The sequence below is a fragment of the Rhinopithecus bieti genome, unplaced genomic scaffold (genome assembly GCF_001698545.2).
Source record: "Rhinopithecus bieti isolate Rb0 unplaced genomic scaffold, ASM169854v2 scaffold_48477, whole genome shotgun sequence".
Lineage (NCBI taxonomy): Eukaryota > Metazoa > Chordata > Mammalia > Primates > Cercopithecidae > Rhinopithecus > Rhinopithecus bieti.
In genome coordinates, this window is record NW_016819110.1 from 173,932 (window position 1) to 192,615 (window position 18,684).

Consider the following 18,684-nt stretch of genomic DNA (forward strand, 5'->3'; position numbering starts at 1 on the left):
CTTCTCTTTTCTGAGTATAAAACAATATAAAACAATATATATATATATATATATTTTGAGGGAAGAGAGAGTCTCTCTCTTCCCTCAAAAGAAAGAGAAAAGCTGTCTGCTACAGAGAGGGGTCCTGGAGAACATGGCTTGCTGCTTCCACAGCGAAATGTATTTTTATAGATGAGCCTCAGGGGGCGGCGTCTGATTTACGTAGGGCATGAAAGACTAGTTGAACCAGGTGTGCCATTTGCATAGCACTTGAAGAAGCTGGCCACCCCACCCTAATCTTTTATCATGCAGATGGGTTCTCTACCTGGTTGGTACCATGTTGCCTGGTTTTTCACTGTACATGTGGTGACAAAGAAAAGGGATGATGGAGCCTCCATGTTGAACATATCTGGCTTTAAGGTAGCCCTTTTCCATTGGCACAACTGCCAGCATCCACCTGTGCAAACTTCCAGCTGGCTTATCCATGTCTGCAGCTCAATTTTTCAGGCTGCTCTTTGTTAGAGAAGAAATGATTTGGGGGCTGCTATTTGTTAAAAGAGACATTCTGCTGAGGACTCTGTTGCCCTTACTATGAGTCTAAATAATTTCTTTTTATATCTTGTATCATGGTGGAAAAAAATGTGTACATATTTAGTGTCAGAAGTGTTGTGAGTGAAAACAGTTCAGATACAGAAAAAATAAAATTTAAATTTAAAATGGACATCAGGTGGATCACGAGGTCAGGAGATCGAGACCATCCTGGCTAACGCCGTGAAACCCCGTCTCTACTAAAAAATACAAAAAACTAGCCAGGCGAGGTGGCGGGTGCCTGTAGTCCCAGCTACTCCGGAGGCTGAGGCAGGAGAATGGCGTGAACCTGGGAGGCGGAGCTTGCAGTGAGCTGAGATCCGGCCACTGCACTCCAGCCTAGACGATAGAGCGAGACTCCGTCTCAAAAAAAAATAAAAAATAAAAATAAAAAAAAATAAAATGGACATCAGGGACTCAAAAAGTAATTCAGGAGTCCCTGATTGTCTCTGAATTGTTTCATTGTCATGCACGTCCATGTGAAGAGACCACCAAACAGGCTTTGTGTGAGCAACATGGCTGTTTATTTCATCTTGGTGCAGGCGGGCTGAGTCCGAAAAGACAGTCAGCAACAGGAGATAAAGGTGGGGCCGTTTTATAGGATTTGGGTAGGTAAAGGAAAATTACAGTTAAAGGGGGGTTGTTCTCTGGCGGGCAGGAGTGGGGTGACAAGGTGCTCAGTGGGGAGCTTTTGAGCCAGGATGAGCCAGGAAAAGGAATTTCACAAGATAATGTTATCACTTAAGGCAAGGAGCGGCCATTTTCACTTCTTTTGTGGTGGAATGTCATCAGTTAAGGCGGGGCATTCGCACGTCTTTTGTGATTCTTCAGTTACTTCAGGCCATCTGGGCCTATAGTGCAAGTCACAGGGGATGCGATGGCTTGGCTTAGGCTCAGAGGCCTGACATTCATTATGGTGTTTTTGTTGGAATCAGGATCCAAAAAGTTTGATATGTCCAAAAAAAGTAATTCATAGGAGGAGTTAGACTGGATATGAAGAATTTTTGTTATATTGTATCCAGTTTATTTCACTTACATTTTTCTTATAAATGTGCAAGAGTGATATAGGATTAAGAATGTATACTGAGAAGAATCTAAAAGCATTATACTAATTTATATTCATAAAATATAAATCAGTGATTTATATTTAGGGAATATAAATTCTAAAGGCTAAGAAAACATGTCATTTCATTGGGAACATTTTATTTGTGATTGATATATGAAATAAAAGCACATCTTACAATCATAGAATCTTAGAGTAGTTGAGGGGGTGCTGCATTGCTATAAAGAAATTTTTTTTTTTTTGAGACGGAGTCTCGCTCTGTCGCCCAGGCTGGAGTGCAGTGGCCGGATCTCAGCTCACTGGAAGCTCCGCCTCCCGGGTTTATGCCATTCTCCTGCCTCAGCCTCCCGAGTAGCTGGGACTACAGGTGCCCGCCACCTCGCCCGGCTAGTTTTTTGTATTTTTTAGTAGAGACAGGGTTTCACCAGGTTAGCCAGGATGGTCTCGATCCCCTGACCTCGTGATCCGCCCGTCTCGGCCTCCCAAAGTGCTGGGATTACAGGCTTGAGCCACCGCGCCCGGCCTATAAAGAAATATTAATCAGCCTCACCAACATGGTGAAACCCCATCTCTACTAAAAATAACAAAATTAGCTGGGCGTGGTGGCATGTGCCTGTAATCCCAGCTACTCAGGAGGCTTAGGCAGGAGAATGGCTTGAACCAGGGAGGCAGAGGTTGCAGTGAGCCGATCACACCACTGCACTCCAGTCTGGGTGACAGAGTGAGACTCTGTCTCAAAAAAAAAAAAAAGAAATGAAATATTGTACTATCTTCAGTCTAGTCCTTTTCCCAAGAGAGAAAGAAAAGCACATTTTAAGTAAAAAAACAACAACAACAACAACAAAAAGAACCCTGCAATACAAAACAAAACAAAACAAAAAGATGAAGGTGTGTGTGTGCTTTGGGTTTTCCGTACAGGCATTCACGAAGAAGCCTAACCATGGTGGGATACTCAGATTATAGAAACAGTGGATAATAAGAGTGGTTTAACTGCGGTAAATCTTTTTTTAACACAAAGATTTTTAAAATTTTTCTAATACAGTGAAATTATCTACCCCAAAAGTGGAGGTGTTTTATCTCTTCCTGTCTGACCCTTATTCCTGTCACTTTTTCTTATCTGCTTGTGTTATCATCCCTTTCTTATTCTCTGTTTTGATGGCAATGGCTAAAAAGTTTACCATTATATTGATGTTCACTATCAGGTTTTTGGTATATGCCCCTCATTGGGTATATAGGCTGGGATGCTTTCATATCTTTCTCTGTCATTTCTTTAGCAATGGGAACATTAAAACAATGGCTACCCAAAGAAGAAGATGAAGGGAAGGTAGAAATGGTCTCTGGCATTGAAGTAGATGCGGAACAACTAGAACCAAGATCTGATGAGGATGATACGTAAGTAGATCATTTGCCCATACCTAAGTCAAGCACTGGTACAAAGTGAAAATGCTGCTGCTGAGACATTCAAAAGAGCCAACTGAGACCTAGCTACAAAGATCAAGTTTTACAATGCACGGGTTTGGTTCTGGGCTCCCCATTCTTCTCCAACGGCATCATTTTCTACATTGGCATCAGTGATATTCTGTCTTAACTTCCGTGGCTTCCATCGTACCTCCTGATACCTGGTGGGGCTAGTCCTCACACCTTGTGCTAGTCTTCACAGCTTTTTCTTCAAAATTATCTTAACTATTGTTGCCCATTCCTCATCATACACTGTATATCAAGGTTGTCCAAGCCACAGCCCAGGACAGCTTTGAATGTGGCCCAACACAAGTTTGTAAACTTTCTTAAAACGTTATGAGATTTTTTGCAATTTTTTCTTTTTAGCTCATCAGCTATCATTAGTGTTAGTGTATTTTATGTGTGGCCCAAGACAGTTCTTCCAATGTGCCAGGGAAGCCAAAAAGATTGGACACCCCTGGTGTACATCTTTGCATTCTCTTACAAAGTGTGAGAAACTTTGTTGGGATTTTGGTGGGAATGACATTTTATTTATTGATTAAATTATGGGAATTGGCATATTTGGGATTATGAATCTTTTAAAATTATTGTTATTATTATTTGAGACAGAGTCTCACTCTGTTGCCCAGGCTGGAGTGTGGTGGCACAATCACAGCTCACTGCAGCCTCGAACTCCTGGGCTCAAAGGAATCCTCCCACCTCAGCTTCCTAAGTAGCTGGGACCACAGGCACATGCCACCATGCCCAGCTAATGTTTTTTATTTTTTGTAGAGATGAGGTCTTGTTATGTTGTGCAGGCTGGTCTTGAACTCCAGCTTCAAGTTGTCCTCGCACCTTGGCCACCAAAAGTGCTGGGATTACAGGTGTGAGCCACTGCACTTGGCCTAAAATTATTTTAATTGGCAAATAAAAATTGTATTAATATATACTTATGGTATACAACATGATGTTTTGAAATATGTACACATTGTGGAATAAAAATAGCTAAATCAAGCTAATAAATATATGCATTACCTCACATGCTTATTGTTTATTTGTGGTGAGAGCACTTAAAATCTACTCTCAGCAATTTTCAAGTATACAATAAATTGTTATTAACTATAGTCACCATGCTGTACCGTAGATCTTCTGAAATTATTCCACCTAAGTGAAGTTCTGTACTCTTTGACCAACATCTCCTGGCTTTCCCTTCCACCTTCTCCCTAGAAACCACCATTCTACTCTCTGCTTCTATGAGTTTAATTGTTTTCGATTCCACATGTTAGTGAGCTCATATGGTGTTTGTCTTTCTGGTCTGACTTATTTCACTTGGCAGAATGCCCTCCAGGTTCATCCATGTTGTCACAAATGCCAGAATTTCCTTCTTTTTAAAGGCTGAATAGTATTCCATCCTGTATACATACCACATTTTCTTTATCCATTCATGCACTGATGTGATTATGAATCTTAACATCCATAAATATAGTATAGCTCTCGATTTATGTCTCTCTTTTCTTTGTATTTTTAAATATTTTTATAATTTTCTTTATGGCATAGGAACCACTTAATTTTGTTGTTGGTGGTATTTTAAATGGGATTTTTTTGTATTTTAATTTTATTTATTTTTTGTAGAGATGGGCGTCTCACAGTGTTGCCCAGGCTGATCTCGAACTCCTGGGCTCCAGTGATCCTCCCATCTCAGCCTTCCAGAATGCTAGGATTATAGGCATGAGCCACTGTGCCTGCCTAATTTTTTTTAATTGAAAAATGATGATTTTACATATTCATAGGGTACACAGTGATGTTTCAATACATATGAAGTATAGCAGTCAGTTCAGGGTAATTAGCATATCCATCATCTCAAACATATATTGTTTCTTTGTGTTGGGAGCATTTAATATCCTCCTTCTAGTGATTTAAAACTATATACCATATTACTATTAACTGTAGTCATCCTACAGTGGTGTAGAACACTAGAATTTATTCCTCTTATCTAGCTGTAATCTTCTGTCCTTTAAAAAATCTCTCCCTTTTTTCCTCTTGTGTTTTCAAATTTGCTACTGCTAATGTATAGAACACTACTGATGTATCCTGTAACTTCACTAAACTCTCTTATTAGTTATAAATTTTGGAGTCCTTTGAATTTTTAAAATTTTATTATAATTTACTTAACATTTGTTTTGAGACAGGGTCTTTCTCTGTTGCCCAGGCTGGAGTGTGGCAGCATGATCATATTCACTGCAGCCTTGAACTCCTGGGCTCAAGTGATCCTCTTGCCTCAGCCTCCAGAATAGCTGAGACTACAGGTGTAGCATGCCACCATGGCCAGCTAATTTTTTTGTTTTTTGTAGAGATGGGGTCTTGCTGTGTTGCCCAGGCTCATCTTGAACTCCTGGCCTCAAGTGATCCTCCCACTTGGGCCTCCCATGAAGTAAACTGTGAGCCAAATGCTGGGATTACATCATGAGCCACTGTACTTGGCCCATAACTTACTTTTAAAATACATATCACATTTTTTAAGTAGACCCTTTTCAGTCTTCCTACTACCTACCTCTTTATATCAGCTACACAGTCCTCCTACCTACAGTCAACCAATCTAATCTGCTTCTTGTGTATAATTCTCCAGAGGAATTCCATACAAATATAAGCAAAAATATATTTCTTGTGTAAATGTATCTTTTTATATAAATGGTTCCATAGTGCACTGTCCTGTAATTTGCCTTTTTTTCGTTTAACAGTATTATGTTTAATACATATTATTGTTTCAAAAACTAGTATAGTTTAAATTTCCAGAACAAAAAGTATTGGGTCATAGAGCATGTACATTTGTAAACTGGATATCATAAAATTGTCGTTCACACCTATTAACATCAGTGTATAGAAGTGTCTATTTCCCCATTCTCTTGCTCAGTGTGTTGTTAGATTTTTGGATTATTGGATAATTGATAGGTTAAAAAAAGTCAGTTCATGATAGTTTTAATTAGCATTTCTTTTATGAGTGAGGTTATCTTTCCATATGCTAAAGAGCCATCTTTATTTCTTCTTTCAGGAAAATTCGTTCATGGGCCATTTAAAAAATTTAGATATTAACACTGTATTGATTTGGGAACTTTCTGCAGTTTAGGGAAATTAGTCTTTTATCTGTACCATGATTCAAAAATATTTTGCTTAGTTTTTGCCTTTTATTTTGTTTATGGTGACTTGTGCCATGTTATTTTATTTAGTTAGATTTATCAATTATTTTATAAAACAAAGAGTCTAGGATTTTTTTTTTTTTTTTTTTTGAGACAGGGTGTCCCTCTATTTCCCAGGTTGGAGTGCAGTGGCGTGATCGCACCTCACTGCAGCCTCGACTCCCTGGGCTCAAACTAACTTCCCACTTCAGCCTGCTGAGTAGCTGGGACTACAGGCATGTTTCACTATGGCTGGCTAATTATTTTATTTTTTATTTTTTGTAGAGATGAGGTTTCACCATATTGCCCAGACTGGTCTTGAACTCTTTATTTTTCTCTCTCTTCTCTTCTCTTCTCTTCTCTTCTCTTCTCTTCTCTTCTCTTCCCTTTTCTTTTCTTTTCTTTCTTCTTTTTAACATACAGGATCTTACTTTGTTCCCCAGGCTGGAATGCAGTGACCCAATCATGGCTCACTGTAACCTTGAATTCCTGGGCTCAAGTGATCCTCCTACCTCAGCCTCCTGAGTAGCTGGGACTATAGGCATGCACCACCATGCCCAGCTAATTTTTTTGTTTTTTGGTAGAGACAGGGTCTTGCTGTGTTGCCCAGGCTGGTCTGAACTCCTAGACTCAAGTGATTTTCATGCCTTGGCCCCCCCAAGGGGTTGGGATTGCAGGCATGAGCCACTGTGCCTTGTCAATCCCAGGATTTTAAAAGTATATTTATTATTTACTTTTCTCGATAGTAAAATATTTTATTCCTCTTTAACTTTATTCATGTTACATCCATGTTACTACAAAGTATGGATCCAATTTTTTTTTTTTTTTTTTGAGATGGAGTCTCGCTCTGCTGCCCAGAGTGGAGCGCAGTGGCACAATATTGACTCACTGCAACCTCTGCCTCCTGGGTTCAAGCAATTCTCCTGTCTCAGCCTCCTGAGTAGCTGGGATTATAGGTGCATGCCACCATGGCTGGCTAATTTTTGTATTTTTAGTAGAGACGGAGTAGCACCATGTTGGTCAGGCTGGTCTCGAACCCCTGACCTTGTGATCCACCCGCCTCAGCCTCCCAAAGTGCTGGGATTACAGGCTTGAGCTACCGTGCAGGCCCCAATTTTTTTTTTTTTTTGAGACCGAGTCTTGCTCTGTTGCCCAGGCTGGAGTGCAGTGGCACAATCTCGGCTCACTGCAAGCTCTGCCTCCCGGGTTCACTCCACTCTCCTGCCGAAGCCTCACGAGTAGCTGGGACTACAGGCGCCCGCCACCTCGCCCGGAAATACAAAAAATATTTTTTTTGTATTTTTAGTAGAGCGGGGTTTCACCATGTTAGCCAGGATAGTCTTGATCTCCTGATCTCATGATCCACCCGCCTCAGCCTCCCAAAGTGCTGGGAGCTGGGGATTATATTAAAGGGCGTGAGCCACCCGGCCCCAGCCCCCCCAACTTTTTTTTGTTCCCCCAAATTAACTCCTCACTCCAGCACCATTTACTTTAAAAAGGTTTTTGATTCTGGCTGGGCGTGGTGGCTCACGCCTGTAATCCCAGCACTTTGGGAAGCCAAGGAAGGTGGATCACAAGGTCAGGAGATCAAGACCATCCTGGCTAACACGGTGAAACCCCATCTCTACTAAAAATACAAAAACATTAGCCGGGTGTGGTGGCGGGCGCCTGTAGTTCCAGCTACTCGGGAGGCTGAGGCAGGAGAATGACCTGAACCCGGGAGGCGGAGCTTGCAGTGAGCCAAGATCGCACCACTGCACTTAGCCTAGGGGACAGAGAGACTCCATCTAAAAAAAAAAAAAAAAAGATTTTTGATTCTAATTTGAAATGCTGCGGTTACGGTATATTTTTATATGTATTTGCATTTAATTCCTATTCTTTCTAGTCTAATTATTGATTTATAAACACGTTGTTTATAATATAGTTTATTTTGGGGGGCTATGTCCCCTAAATACTCTTTTTCAGAATTTTCAGGCTTGTTTTGCTTATTTTTCCATATGAACATTAGAATCACCTAGTCTAGCAAAGAAAGTAGGAAAAGAAGGATTTTTTCTTAGCCTCCTTGCTAGCAGAATTTTGGAACCCAAAGGCCTCTTTTCATTTCTGTCTGTGTCCCTTTCTGTCCAACTGGTTATGCTTCTATATATATATTTCTTTCAGAAATCTTAGAGGTCTCTGCAACTCTTTTTTTTCTTTTTTTTTTTTTGAGACAGAGTCTCACTCTGTTGCCCAGGCTGGAGTGCAGTGGCCGGATCTCAGCTCACTGGAAGCTCCGCCTCCTGGGTTTACGCCATTCTCCTGCCTCAGCCTCCCGAGTAGCTGGGACTACAGGTGCCCGCCACCTCACCCGGCTAGTTTTTTGTATTTTGAGTAGAGACAGGGTTTCACCGTATTAGCCAGGATGGTCTCGATCTCCTGACCTCATGATCCGCCCGTCTCGGCCTCCCAAAGTGCTGGGATTACAGGCTTGAGCCACCGCACCCGGCTAGGTCTCTGCAACTCTTATTGGGAGTCACTTCGTTAGATAAAAGCCAGACCCTTTGATATAGGCCCTTCTCTCTTTTGGGCTTTGGCTTAGACTACTGAGAAACAGTACCCTTAAATTGCCTAGAAATTCTACTGTTTGAGAATAATTTTGAGACTCATTCATATTGTTGTATATATTGATAGTTCGTTTCCTTTTTATTGCTAAGAAGTATCCCATTGTGTAGATATACCACAATTTGTTTGTAGATTCACCTGTTGGTGGACATTTATGTTGTTTCCAGATTTTGGCTATGAATATTTGTGTATATGTCTTTATGTGAACATAAATTTTCATTTCTTGTGGGCAAATACCTAGGAGTGGAATGGCGGAGTTGTATGGTTGGTGTATTAGGGTTCTCTAGAGGGACAGAAGTAATGCAATATACTTCTCTAGAGGGACAGAATTAATGTAATATTAAGGGGAGTTTATTAAGTATAACTCACACAATCACAGGGTCCCACAATAGGCCGTCTGCAGGCTGAGGAGAAAGGAGAGCCAGTCTGAGTTCAAAACCAAAGAACTTGGAGTCCGATGTTCGAGGGCAGGAAGCATCCAGCATGGGAGAAAGCTGTAGGCTGGGAAGCTAGGCCAGTGTCTCTTTTCACATTTTTCTGCCTGCTTATATTCTAGCCGTGCTAGCAGCTGAACAGATTTTGCCCACACAGATTAAGAGTAGGTCTGCCTTTCCCAGCCCACTGACTCAAATGTTAATCTCCTTTGGCAACACCCTCACAGACACACCCAGGATCAATACTTTGAATCCTTCAATCAAGTTGACAGTATTAACCATCACAGTTGGTAAATGTTTAACTTTTTAAGAAATTACCAAACTGTTTTCCAAAGTGGTTATTCTATTTCACATTCCTGTGAACAGTGTGTAAGAGTTCCAGTTGTCCAACATCCTTACCAGCACTTGGTATGGTCAGTTTTAACATTTTTAACCCATCTAGTAGGTGTGAAGTGGTGTCTTTATAATTTTAAAATTGTGTATATATCTTTGCTACTAGTTCTTGTGTCAGATATCTGCTTTGCTAACATTTTCTCACCGTCGGGGTATTTGTGTTCATTTTCTTAATGGTATGATTCAAGTTTGAAATTTCTGACTAATGTATTTTTTTAATCACTTTTTTTTCTTTTTTTTTTTTGAGATGGAGTCTTGCTCTGTTACCCAGGCTGGAGTGCAGCTCACTGCTACCTCTGCCTCTGGGGTTCAAGCCAATTCTCTGCCTCAGCCTCCCGAGTAGCTAGGATTACAGGCACCTGCCACCATGCCGTACTACTTTTTGTATTTTTAGTAGAGATAGGATTTCACTATCTTGGCCAGGTTGGGCTTGAACTCCTGACCTTGTGATTCACCCACCTCAGCCTCCCAAAGGGCTGGGATTATAGGCATGAGCCAGTACACCCGGCCTTAATCACTTTTTAAAAAAAATCTGGATTTCTAATTTATTTGTACTTGGGACAGGGACTATCATCTGAATTTTAGTGATTTTAAAGGTTTATTGTACTCTTTTACTATTGAGCACAGGGTCAATTTTATGCCTGTTACAAATGCATATTCTTACTATTTGGGGAGTATATATGTTATATGTAATTATTATATCAAGCTTAAACATTTTTTGTTAACATGTTCTATAGCCTTTTTTAAAACAAAACATCACTTCCTAATAGAGATACATTGAAATCTTCAACTGTGTTTGTGGTTTTGGTGATTTCTCATAATTTGCTCTCCTTTTCATTATACTTTAAATATGTAGAAGCTGTGTTCTAATTTATGATTGTTATATCAATTTGTAAAGTGTCCCTTTTCTACATTTTCACTTTTTGTTCCTATTAATGCTGTTTGCATTAAATTCTGTTTGGTCCGATACAGATATTATTATTCCAACTTCCTTTTTTTTTTTTTTGAGGCGGAGTCTCGCTCTGTTGCCCGGACTGGAGTGCAGTGGCCAGATCTCAGCTCACTGCAAGCTCCGCCTCCCGGGTTTACGCCATTCTCCTGCCTCAGCCTCCCGAGTAGCTGGGACTACAGGCGCCCGCCACCTCGCCCGGCTAGTTTTGTATTTTTAGTAGAGACGGGGTTTCACCGTGTTAGCCAGGATGGTCTCGATCTCCAGACCTTGTGATCCGCCCGTCCTTTTATACTATGTATTTTACTATTCTTTTATTTTCATCATTTCTTTGTGGATTTTGTTATGCTGTATTTCTTATAAAATGTATGTAGTTGGTTTATGGGTTCCTTGTCATGTGAAAATGTCTTTTAATGTTAATTTAGTAAAATTTATTATAATTGTTGACAAATTTGGATTTCACTCTACCATACCATTTTGGTTTTCTATTTTTTATCTTTTCTCATTTCTTTTTTACCCTTCTTTCCTAGCCTTTTGTTGGGTGACAAACTTTTCTATATTACTTTTTCCCCTCTATAATAATTTTGAAGATACAGATTATAATTCTAATCTTTTAATGGTTAGCTTTTACACACTACCTACAAATTGATCTAACAAATTCAAAAGTTGCTCAGTATTCCTTCCTTCCTCCCAAATATGAAAAGCACAATTTAAATAACCACAAAACCCTGTTATTCTGATATTTTTATATAGAATTATAATTTTACTTAAAAAGCTTATTATTAAAAATTTCAAACATTTATAGTCCAAGTAGAGAACAGCATAATGAACCCTCATGTATCCATCATCTAGCTTCAACAATTGTCAACATTCTTTTCTGTCTTTATGTCCCCCCCCCCCCCTTTTTTGTAAGTGTGGAATACTTTAAGTCTCAGACATCAAATCATTTCATCCAATTTTACCTTTTTTCAAACAAAAATATTATATGTATTAATATATGCATGTTCTCAAATGTAACTCACTTTGCCAATTTAGTTTATCATTTTTCTGAACTTGCCATTTTTTTCTATCCCATGCTTTCCCTCTGATTTCAGTTTTTTTCTTGTTGATGTATATTCTTTAGTAATTATTTATGATATGTCAGTGAGTAGTAAACTTTCTTATTATTTTCATATCAAAGATTGTTTTTGTTTTGCCTTCAGTCTTTAGTAGTAATTTTGCTGGGCATATAATTTTAGGTTGACAACTGTTTTCTCCTGGCTTCTATTATTGTTGATGACAAATCAATTATCATCTCATTGTTTTTCCTTTATAGGGATACTAACTTTCTCCCTGATACCTTTATAATTTTTTTTTTTTTTGAGACGGAGTCTCGCTCTGCCACCCTGGCTGGAGTGCAGTGGCCAGATCTCAGCTCACTGCAAGCTCCGCCTCCTGGGTTTACGCCATTCTCCTGCCTCAGCCTCCCGAGTAGCTGGGACTACAGGCGCCCGCCACCTCCCCGGCTAGTTTTTTGTATTTTTTAGTAGAGATGGGGTTTCACCGTGTTAGCCAGGATGGTCTCGATCTCCTGACCTCGTGATCCGCCCGTCTCGGCCTCCCAAAGTGCTGGGATTACAGGCTTGAGCCACCGCGCCCGGCGATACCTTTATAATTTTTAAAAATTCCTTACATTCTTATGTTTCACTATGGTGTGTCTAGGTCTAAAAATGTCTTTTATCCTGCTTGCTTCACTTTCTTTTAAGAACACATGACTTTCTTTAGTCCTGGAAAATTTTAATATTTGCTTTTCTTATTGCCTCCATTTTGATCCTCCAATTAGATATTAGATGTATTTTTTATCTTCTCAATTATCTCCAATAGTACCTAATTGTACTTTCATATTTTTTATTCTCTTCTTTGTTCCTTTCCAGGTGAATTTTTTTTTTTTTTTTTTTTTTTTTTTTTTTTTTTTTTTGAGACAGTTTCACTCTTGTCACCCAGGCTGGAGTGTAGTGGTATGATCTTGGCTCACTGAAACCTCCATCTCCCGGGTTCAAATGATTCTCCTGCCTCAGCCTCCCGAGTAACTGGGATTATAGGCATGTGCCACCACACCCAGCTAATTTTGTATTTTAGCAGAGACGGGGTTTCACCATGTTGGCCAGGCTGGTCTCGAACTCCTGACCTCAGGTGATCCACCTGCCTCAGCCTCCCAAAGTACTGGGATTACAGGCGTGGATGAATCCTTGAATACTGTTTTCTAAGCCTATCTGGGTACCATCTATTGACTTTTTAATTTAAATGATTATACATTTCATGCCCAAGATAATTATTTTTTCTTATATTTATATAGTCTTGTTTCACTAATGCATAATGATTTCTCATAATTAAAAATTTTAAATAAATGCTTTGCTTTAGTTTATCTTTTTGGGCATACTTACTTTAGGAGACTTATCAAAATCCTCTATAAAAAATAATTTCCTCTGGAGTTATTTCATGGTTCAATTTTTTTCTTTTATTAATTTTATGCCATCTGTCTTACCATTAGATTTATTCAGGTGTTAGAATTTTAGTTTGTGGGCTTCTTTCGTTTTGGAGGGTTGAAAATTGCTTTTTCTTCATTTCCTTCCTCTTCCTGTGTACCTCCTAAATATCTAACAGGGTCTTCTTCCTTGGGTCCCCTCCATTTTTGCTAGCTGGGACCCTCGAAGAGCAAGTGTGGTCTCGAAAAAAAATACCAGTAATGTGGCTGGTCTGTTTTAGCCCAATCTCTGAAAGAAAAACCCCCCTAAGACATTTATAACCATAGATTTGGCTTCACTTGTGTTTGGAGCTTGAATTACAATACTGGTATGTGCCGGAAACATCCGTGTTGAGAAATTAACACTAAAATTAACATTAAGGGGTGGTAATACTCCTGGGATTTTTAGAAGTAAATATAAGACACTCTGGAGGGATAAATGTTGGATTTTTTCACTAAAGCATTGGTGAAGATGAACTTACAATTGAACATTTAAAAACAGACTCCACTATGAGAGACTGCAAATAGAACAAATGCTGATTAGACCATAAAGAATTTCAGATAATATAATTATCTTAGGAAGACTATATTATTGTATATTTAAAATTATTTAGTTTAATTAAATTGAGGAATCCAAACATAAGAAAAATATAGTCCCTCAGTAAAGAGCAGGAAGATTCTCTTAGCCTGTTTGGGCTACTCTAACACAGTACCTTAGACGAGTTAACAAAAATGTCAGAAATACACTCCTAGTTCTAGAGGCTAGGAAGTCCAAGATCAAGGTGCCAGTAGAGGCTGGGCGCAGTGGCTCACGCCTGTAATCCCAGCACTTTGGGAGGCCGAGGCGGGCGGATCACCTGAGGTCAGGAGTTTGAGACCAGCCTGGCCAACACAGTGAAACCCCGTCTCTACTAAAAAATACAAAAATTAGCTGGGCATGGTGGCAGGTGCCTTAATCCTAGCTACTTGGGAGGCAGAGGCAGGAGAATCGTTTGAAACTGGCAGGCGGAGGTTGCAGTGAGTCGAGATCCAGCCATTGCACTCAAGCCTGGGGGACAAAAGCGAGACTTCTCTCGAAAAAAAAGTGCCCAGTAGATTTGGTGTCTGGTAAGAGCTAGCTTTCAGCCCCATACACAGCACCTGCTAGCTGTGTCCTCACTTGTTGGAAGGAGCGAACAAGCTTCCTTGGGGCCTCTTTTATAAGGGCACTAATCCCATTCATGAGGGCTGGGCTCTCATGACCTAATCACCTAAAGGCTCCACCCCTTAATACTATCACTTTGAGGATTAGGTTTCAACACCTGAATTGGGAACAGGGGCACAAACATTCAGACCATAGCAAAAATTTTTATAATTAACTAGAACTTCTGGAAGTTGAAAAAAAATCTGTGAATAGAAATTAAAATTCAACTGATGGTTTAAAAAACAGAATAGATACAGGTAATGAAGGGGTTAGTAACTGGAAGATAGGTCTAAGGAAAAACATGATAGAAAATGTGACAGAGAAGTTAAGAGGCATGAAGTCAAATGTATATGAAAAGGAGTTCCAGAAGAAAAGAATATGAGAAAACAATATGCAAATCAATTCCAGCTGTGAACTTTCTATAATTATTCAAAGCCAGGAATCATCATATCTGGGAAATAAGACAATTATCAAGCAGCAACAATGAAAAGAAATTTATACCTAGACACAGCATAGTTTAGTAGAGGAACAAAGACAAAGGAAAGTGTAAAGCACATGTCTCAGGAATGGTAACAGTAAGTACAAGCTGCACTTACTGGTCCACCCAAATATATGGTCTCCAGTTTTAGTGGGGTCCTCCGTGATGACTGGCAATCCGAAGCCTGGTCCACTTCCTTCCCAGTGTATCAGTGTCTTGCTCTGATGCCCAGGCTGGAGTGCAGTGGCATGATCATAGCTCATTACAACCGTATACTCCTGGGCTCAAGCAATCCTCCTGCATCAGCCTCCTAAGTAGCTCTCCCAGCACTTTGAGAGGCTGAGGAGGGAAGATTGTTTGGACACAGGAGTTTATGACCAGCTTGGGCAACACAGTGAGACCTCCTAACTGCTAAAAATCAAAAACCTGGGCATGGTGGTGCTCGCCTGTAGTCCCCACCTGTCACCACTTTGTTAACCTCCATTGCTTTCTTGACCCACTGTACATTGGCTCCTGCTGTGTGGCACTCCTCTGAAATATTCTTTCAACAGTCATCTATTACTTTGAAATTGACAAGTCAAATAATCATTTCTCAGTCCTCATCTATTTGGCTACTCCCTTGGCTTCCACGATACACATCTTCTTGGCTCTTACCAGCTCCTTCTCAATCGCCTCCACTTGCCACTTGCCACTTTTTTTGTTTTGTTTTGTTTTGAGATGGAATCTCGCTCTGTCTCCCAGGCTGGAGTGCAGTGGTGCGATTTCGGTTCACTGCAACTTCCGCCTCCTGTGTTCAAGTGATTCTCCTGCCTCAGCCTCCTGAGTAGCTGGAACTACAAATGTGCACCGCCATGCCTAATTTTTTGTATTTTTAGTAGAGAGGGGGTTTTGCCATGTTGGCCAGGCTGGTCTCAAACTCCTGACCTCACACTTGCTACTTAAATATTAGGTTGGTGCAGTTACTTTTAGGTTTAATTTAGGTTGGTGCAGATTCTTATTGATCTATTCCCTTTCCTTTCTAAAAATATCAATGTTGCAGTCTTAGACACAGTTTTAATTCCTGGTTCTATGAATCAGTAGTGGTGACACCTTCAACCCATTTTTTTAACCTCTCTGAGCCTCAGCTTCTTATGATTTGGTGATAATGTCTACCTCAAAATGTTGTTAGTATTAAGTGAAATATGGTATAAGTGCCCTAGGATAGTGATGGGCATATAGTAAGGGCCCGATGTATGGCAATTTTTTTTTTTTTTTTAATTCTCTTCCTCTCCTCGTAAACATTAGATGATGGAAGTTAATAAATATAATAAAGGGTGTTTAACACAATGTACAACTCAACAGAAGATGGATTCTCCCAACATTAGTTGTTTATCATGCTTAGAAAAACCTGGGTGAAAATGCAACTTTTATATTGCTCAACTGGGAATGGAGAAAAGGGAAATGAGTTTTTACATGTATTCTTCAGTGCTTTCATATCATAACGCTGATTTTTAGTGCTTATTATTTCAGAAATTTTGAAGAATCTGAAGATGAGTTGAGAGATGAAGTAGTAGAATCCTTAAAAAAACTTGCTACTTTCAAAAAGGAAGAAAAAACAGGAGAGGCCTCCAGTGCCTCTAAGGACTCTGGAAAGTCAAGTGAAAGACAGGGGATAAGTATGCAGACATCTGAAGAATTAAGTGAAGGCTTGGAGAATATTTCTACTACATCTAATGACCACATTTGTATTACAGATGAAGACCAAGGAACATCAACAACTAGTCAAAATATACAAGTGTGATTATTGTACTTTTTCTTAAGTAATAAGTTAGTGTCTAGTGTCTATTACCTATAGTATTTATTTGGGTACAAGTCATAAATGCTCATTTACTGTAAGGGTTTTCTAGTAATCTCAAGGATTTATTTTTCTTTCAATTTAGGAAGTAGAACTAACTTTTGAATATAGACATTAATATTTTTACTTTAAAGTTTCTATTAAGAAATCTTAGGCTGGGCAATCCCATCACTTTGGGAGGCGAAGGTGGGCAGATCATGAGGTCAGGAGTTTGAGACCAGCCCAACTAACATGGTGAAACTCTGTCTCTACTAAAAATACAAAATTAGCCGGGCGTGGTGGCGCGTGCCTGTAATCCCAGTTACTTGGGAGGCTGAGGCAAGAGAATCACTTGAACCCAGGAGATGGAAGTTGCAAGTGAGCCGAGATTGCGCCATTGCACTCCAGCCTGGGCAACAAGAGCAAAACTCTGTCTCTAAATAAATAAATAAATAAATAAATAAATAAATAAATATATTTCAGCTAATGTATGTGGTAGGCAGAGTAATGTGGCTCAACACTTCCTCTAAAACATGTCCCGTCCTAATCCCCAGTTTGTGAATACAGCAAAGGAGAATTAAGGTTGCAAGTGAAATTGTTTGCTCATCAGCTGACCTTAAAATAGGGAGGTTATCTTGGTTTATCCACGTGGGTGCAGTGTAATCAGAAGGGTCCTTACAAGTGGAAGAGGAAGGCAAAAGAGAAAACCAGAGATATGGCAGCATGAAAAGGACTCAGCCTGATGTTGCTGGCTTTGAAGATGGAGGACAAGTCTACAAACTAAGAATTCAGACAGCCTCTGGAATCTGGAAAAGGCGAAGAAATGGATCTTCCCTAGAGCCTCCAGAAGGAATACAGCCCTGCGAACATGTTAATTTTAGCCTAGTGAGATCAATTTCACACTTCTGACCTGCAAAACTGTTAAGATAATAAATTTGTGTTAACTAAGTTTGTGATAATTTGTTAGGACAGCAATAGAAAACAAATACAATATACAGGTTCATTCATTTAACATAATCTGCTATTTTATAAAACTGTGATTTTGAAATTTCTTGTATTGAATACACTTTTTTGAAGCTGATGTTGACACAGGAATAAGGCAATTGAGCAAGAAGAATAAGGCATGGTGTGTTAATTATGCACTAAATGACCATGACCATTTTGTCTTACTGGATTGGTTTCTAATAGTTTCAAGTGTATAGGTTAAGGGCAGGGACTATATCTGGTCTTTATATCTTACAATGATCTTTTCATATACAGTTATTAGCACAGTGCCAGAAATCTTTCTTGAATTAATAAATGCTAAAACATTTCCTCATTAGGACTGTAAGCTGTTTGGTGTAGGAAAACTAACTTTTTTTTAATTGATCATAACAATTCCAACGTTGAACATGGCCTGGAGCTTAACAGATGTTTATTTAAATATTAAGGAGTATGTCTGGGCTTAGGAAGGAGAGGGTGGTTATATTTCAGGATGGTAGAATTCTGCCTGAAATATGTGCTCTACAATAAAAGTAAAATGTCTCACTGATACACTGTTAAACTGAGAAAACAAAGATGAGGTAAGGTTTGTCAGATGATTTCTAAGGTCTGTTTACTATTTACATTTCATATAATTTTCATTAAATGTGGAGAATGCACGTCGTAGGAGTCACCTGAGCTATGTTCAGTTTTTTGTGACTGTTTCCTGATGTCTGACTGTTCTTTCAACTTGATGTAGAGTTACAGTCTACTCTTTTAGGGAGAATGCTGTTTGTTCACATCATGAGGCTGTATTTAAAATGTTCTCACTATTGTGTTAGTTTCCAGCTGACACATGGCCTGAGAGATTGGAGTATCATTAATTCTCCAACTGTTTTGGTGCTCAGGGTGTGCATATGTTTATTTACTGTCAGGACTAGTTCAGACATAGTAAAACTGCTAGTGACTTCATGTAATCCTTTTTCTGAACAGTATTTGAAAGCAAGGGAAATGAAACATGATCCCTAAAAACTTCAAACATCCAAACAAGTTAATTAAGTGCAAAAAAAAAAAAAAAAAAAAATGTTTAAGGTTGGTAAATGAACAGGCCAGGTGTGGTGGCTCACGCC

General features: G+C 39.4%; 1 protein-coding gene across 1 annotated transcript; it reads left to right on the top strand.

The window, feature by feature from the left end:
- Positions 1 to 2,402: 2,402 nt before the first annotated feature.
- Positions 2,403 to 16,826, top strand: LOC108519340 (serine/threonine-protein kinase Nek5). Its single transcript, XM_017858268.1, has 2 exons — positions 2,403 to 3,022; positions 16,291 to 16,826. The coding sequence occupies exons 1-2, from the start codon at positions 2,844 to 2,846 to the stop codon at positions 16,559 to 16,561; spliced, it is 450 nt and encodes a 149-aa protein (XP_017713757.1). The 5' UTR covers positions 2,403 to 2,843; the 3' UTR covers positions 16,562 to 16,826.
- The last annotated feature ends 1,858 nt before the right edge of the window (positions 16,827 to 18,684 follow it).

What these genes read in the sequence shown, in the direction of transcription:
- LOC108519340 (XM_017858268.1), top strand. Translation starts at nt 2,844, where the DNA reads ATGCCCCTCATTGGGTATATAGGCTGGGATGCTTTCATATCTTTCTCT. An exon ending in AGATCTGATGAGGATGATAC is followed by an intron (nt 3,023 to 16,290) that starts GTAAGTAGATCA and finishes TTATTATTTCAG; the next exon opens with AAATTTTGAAGAATCTGAAG.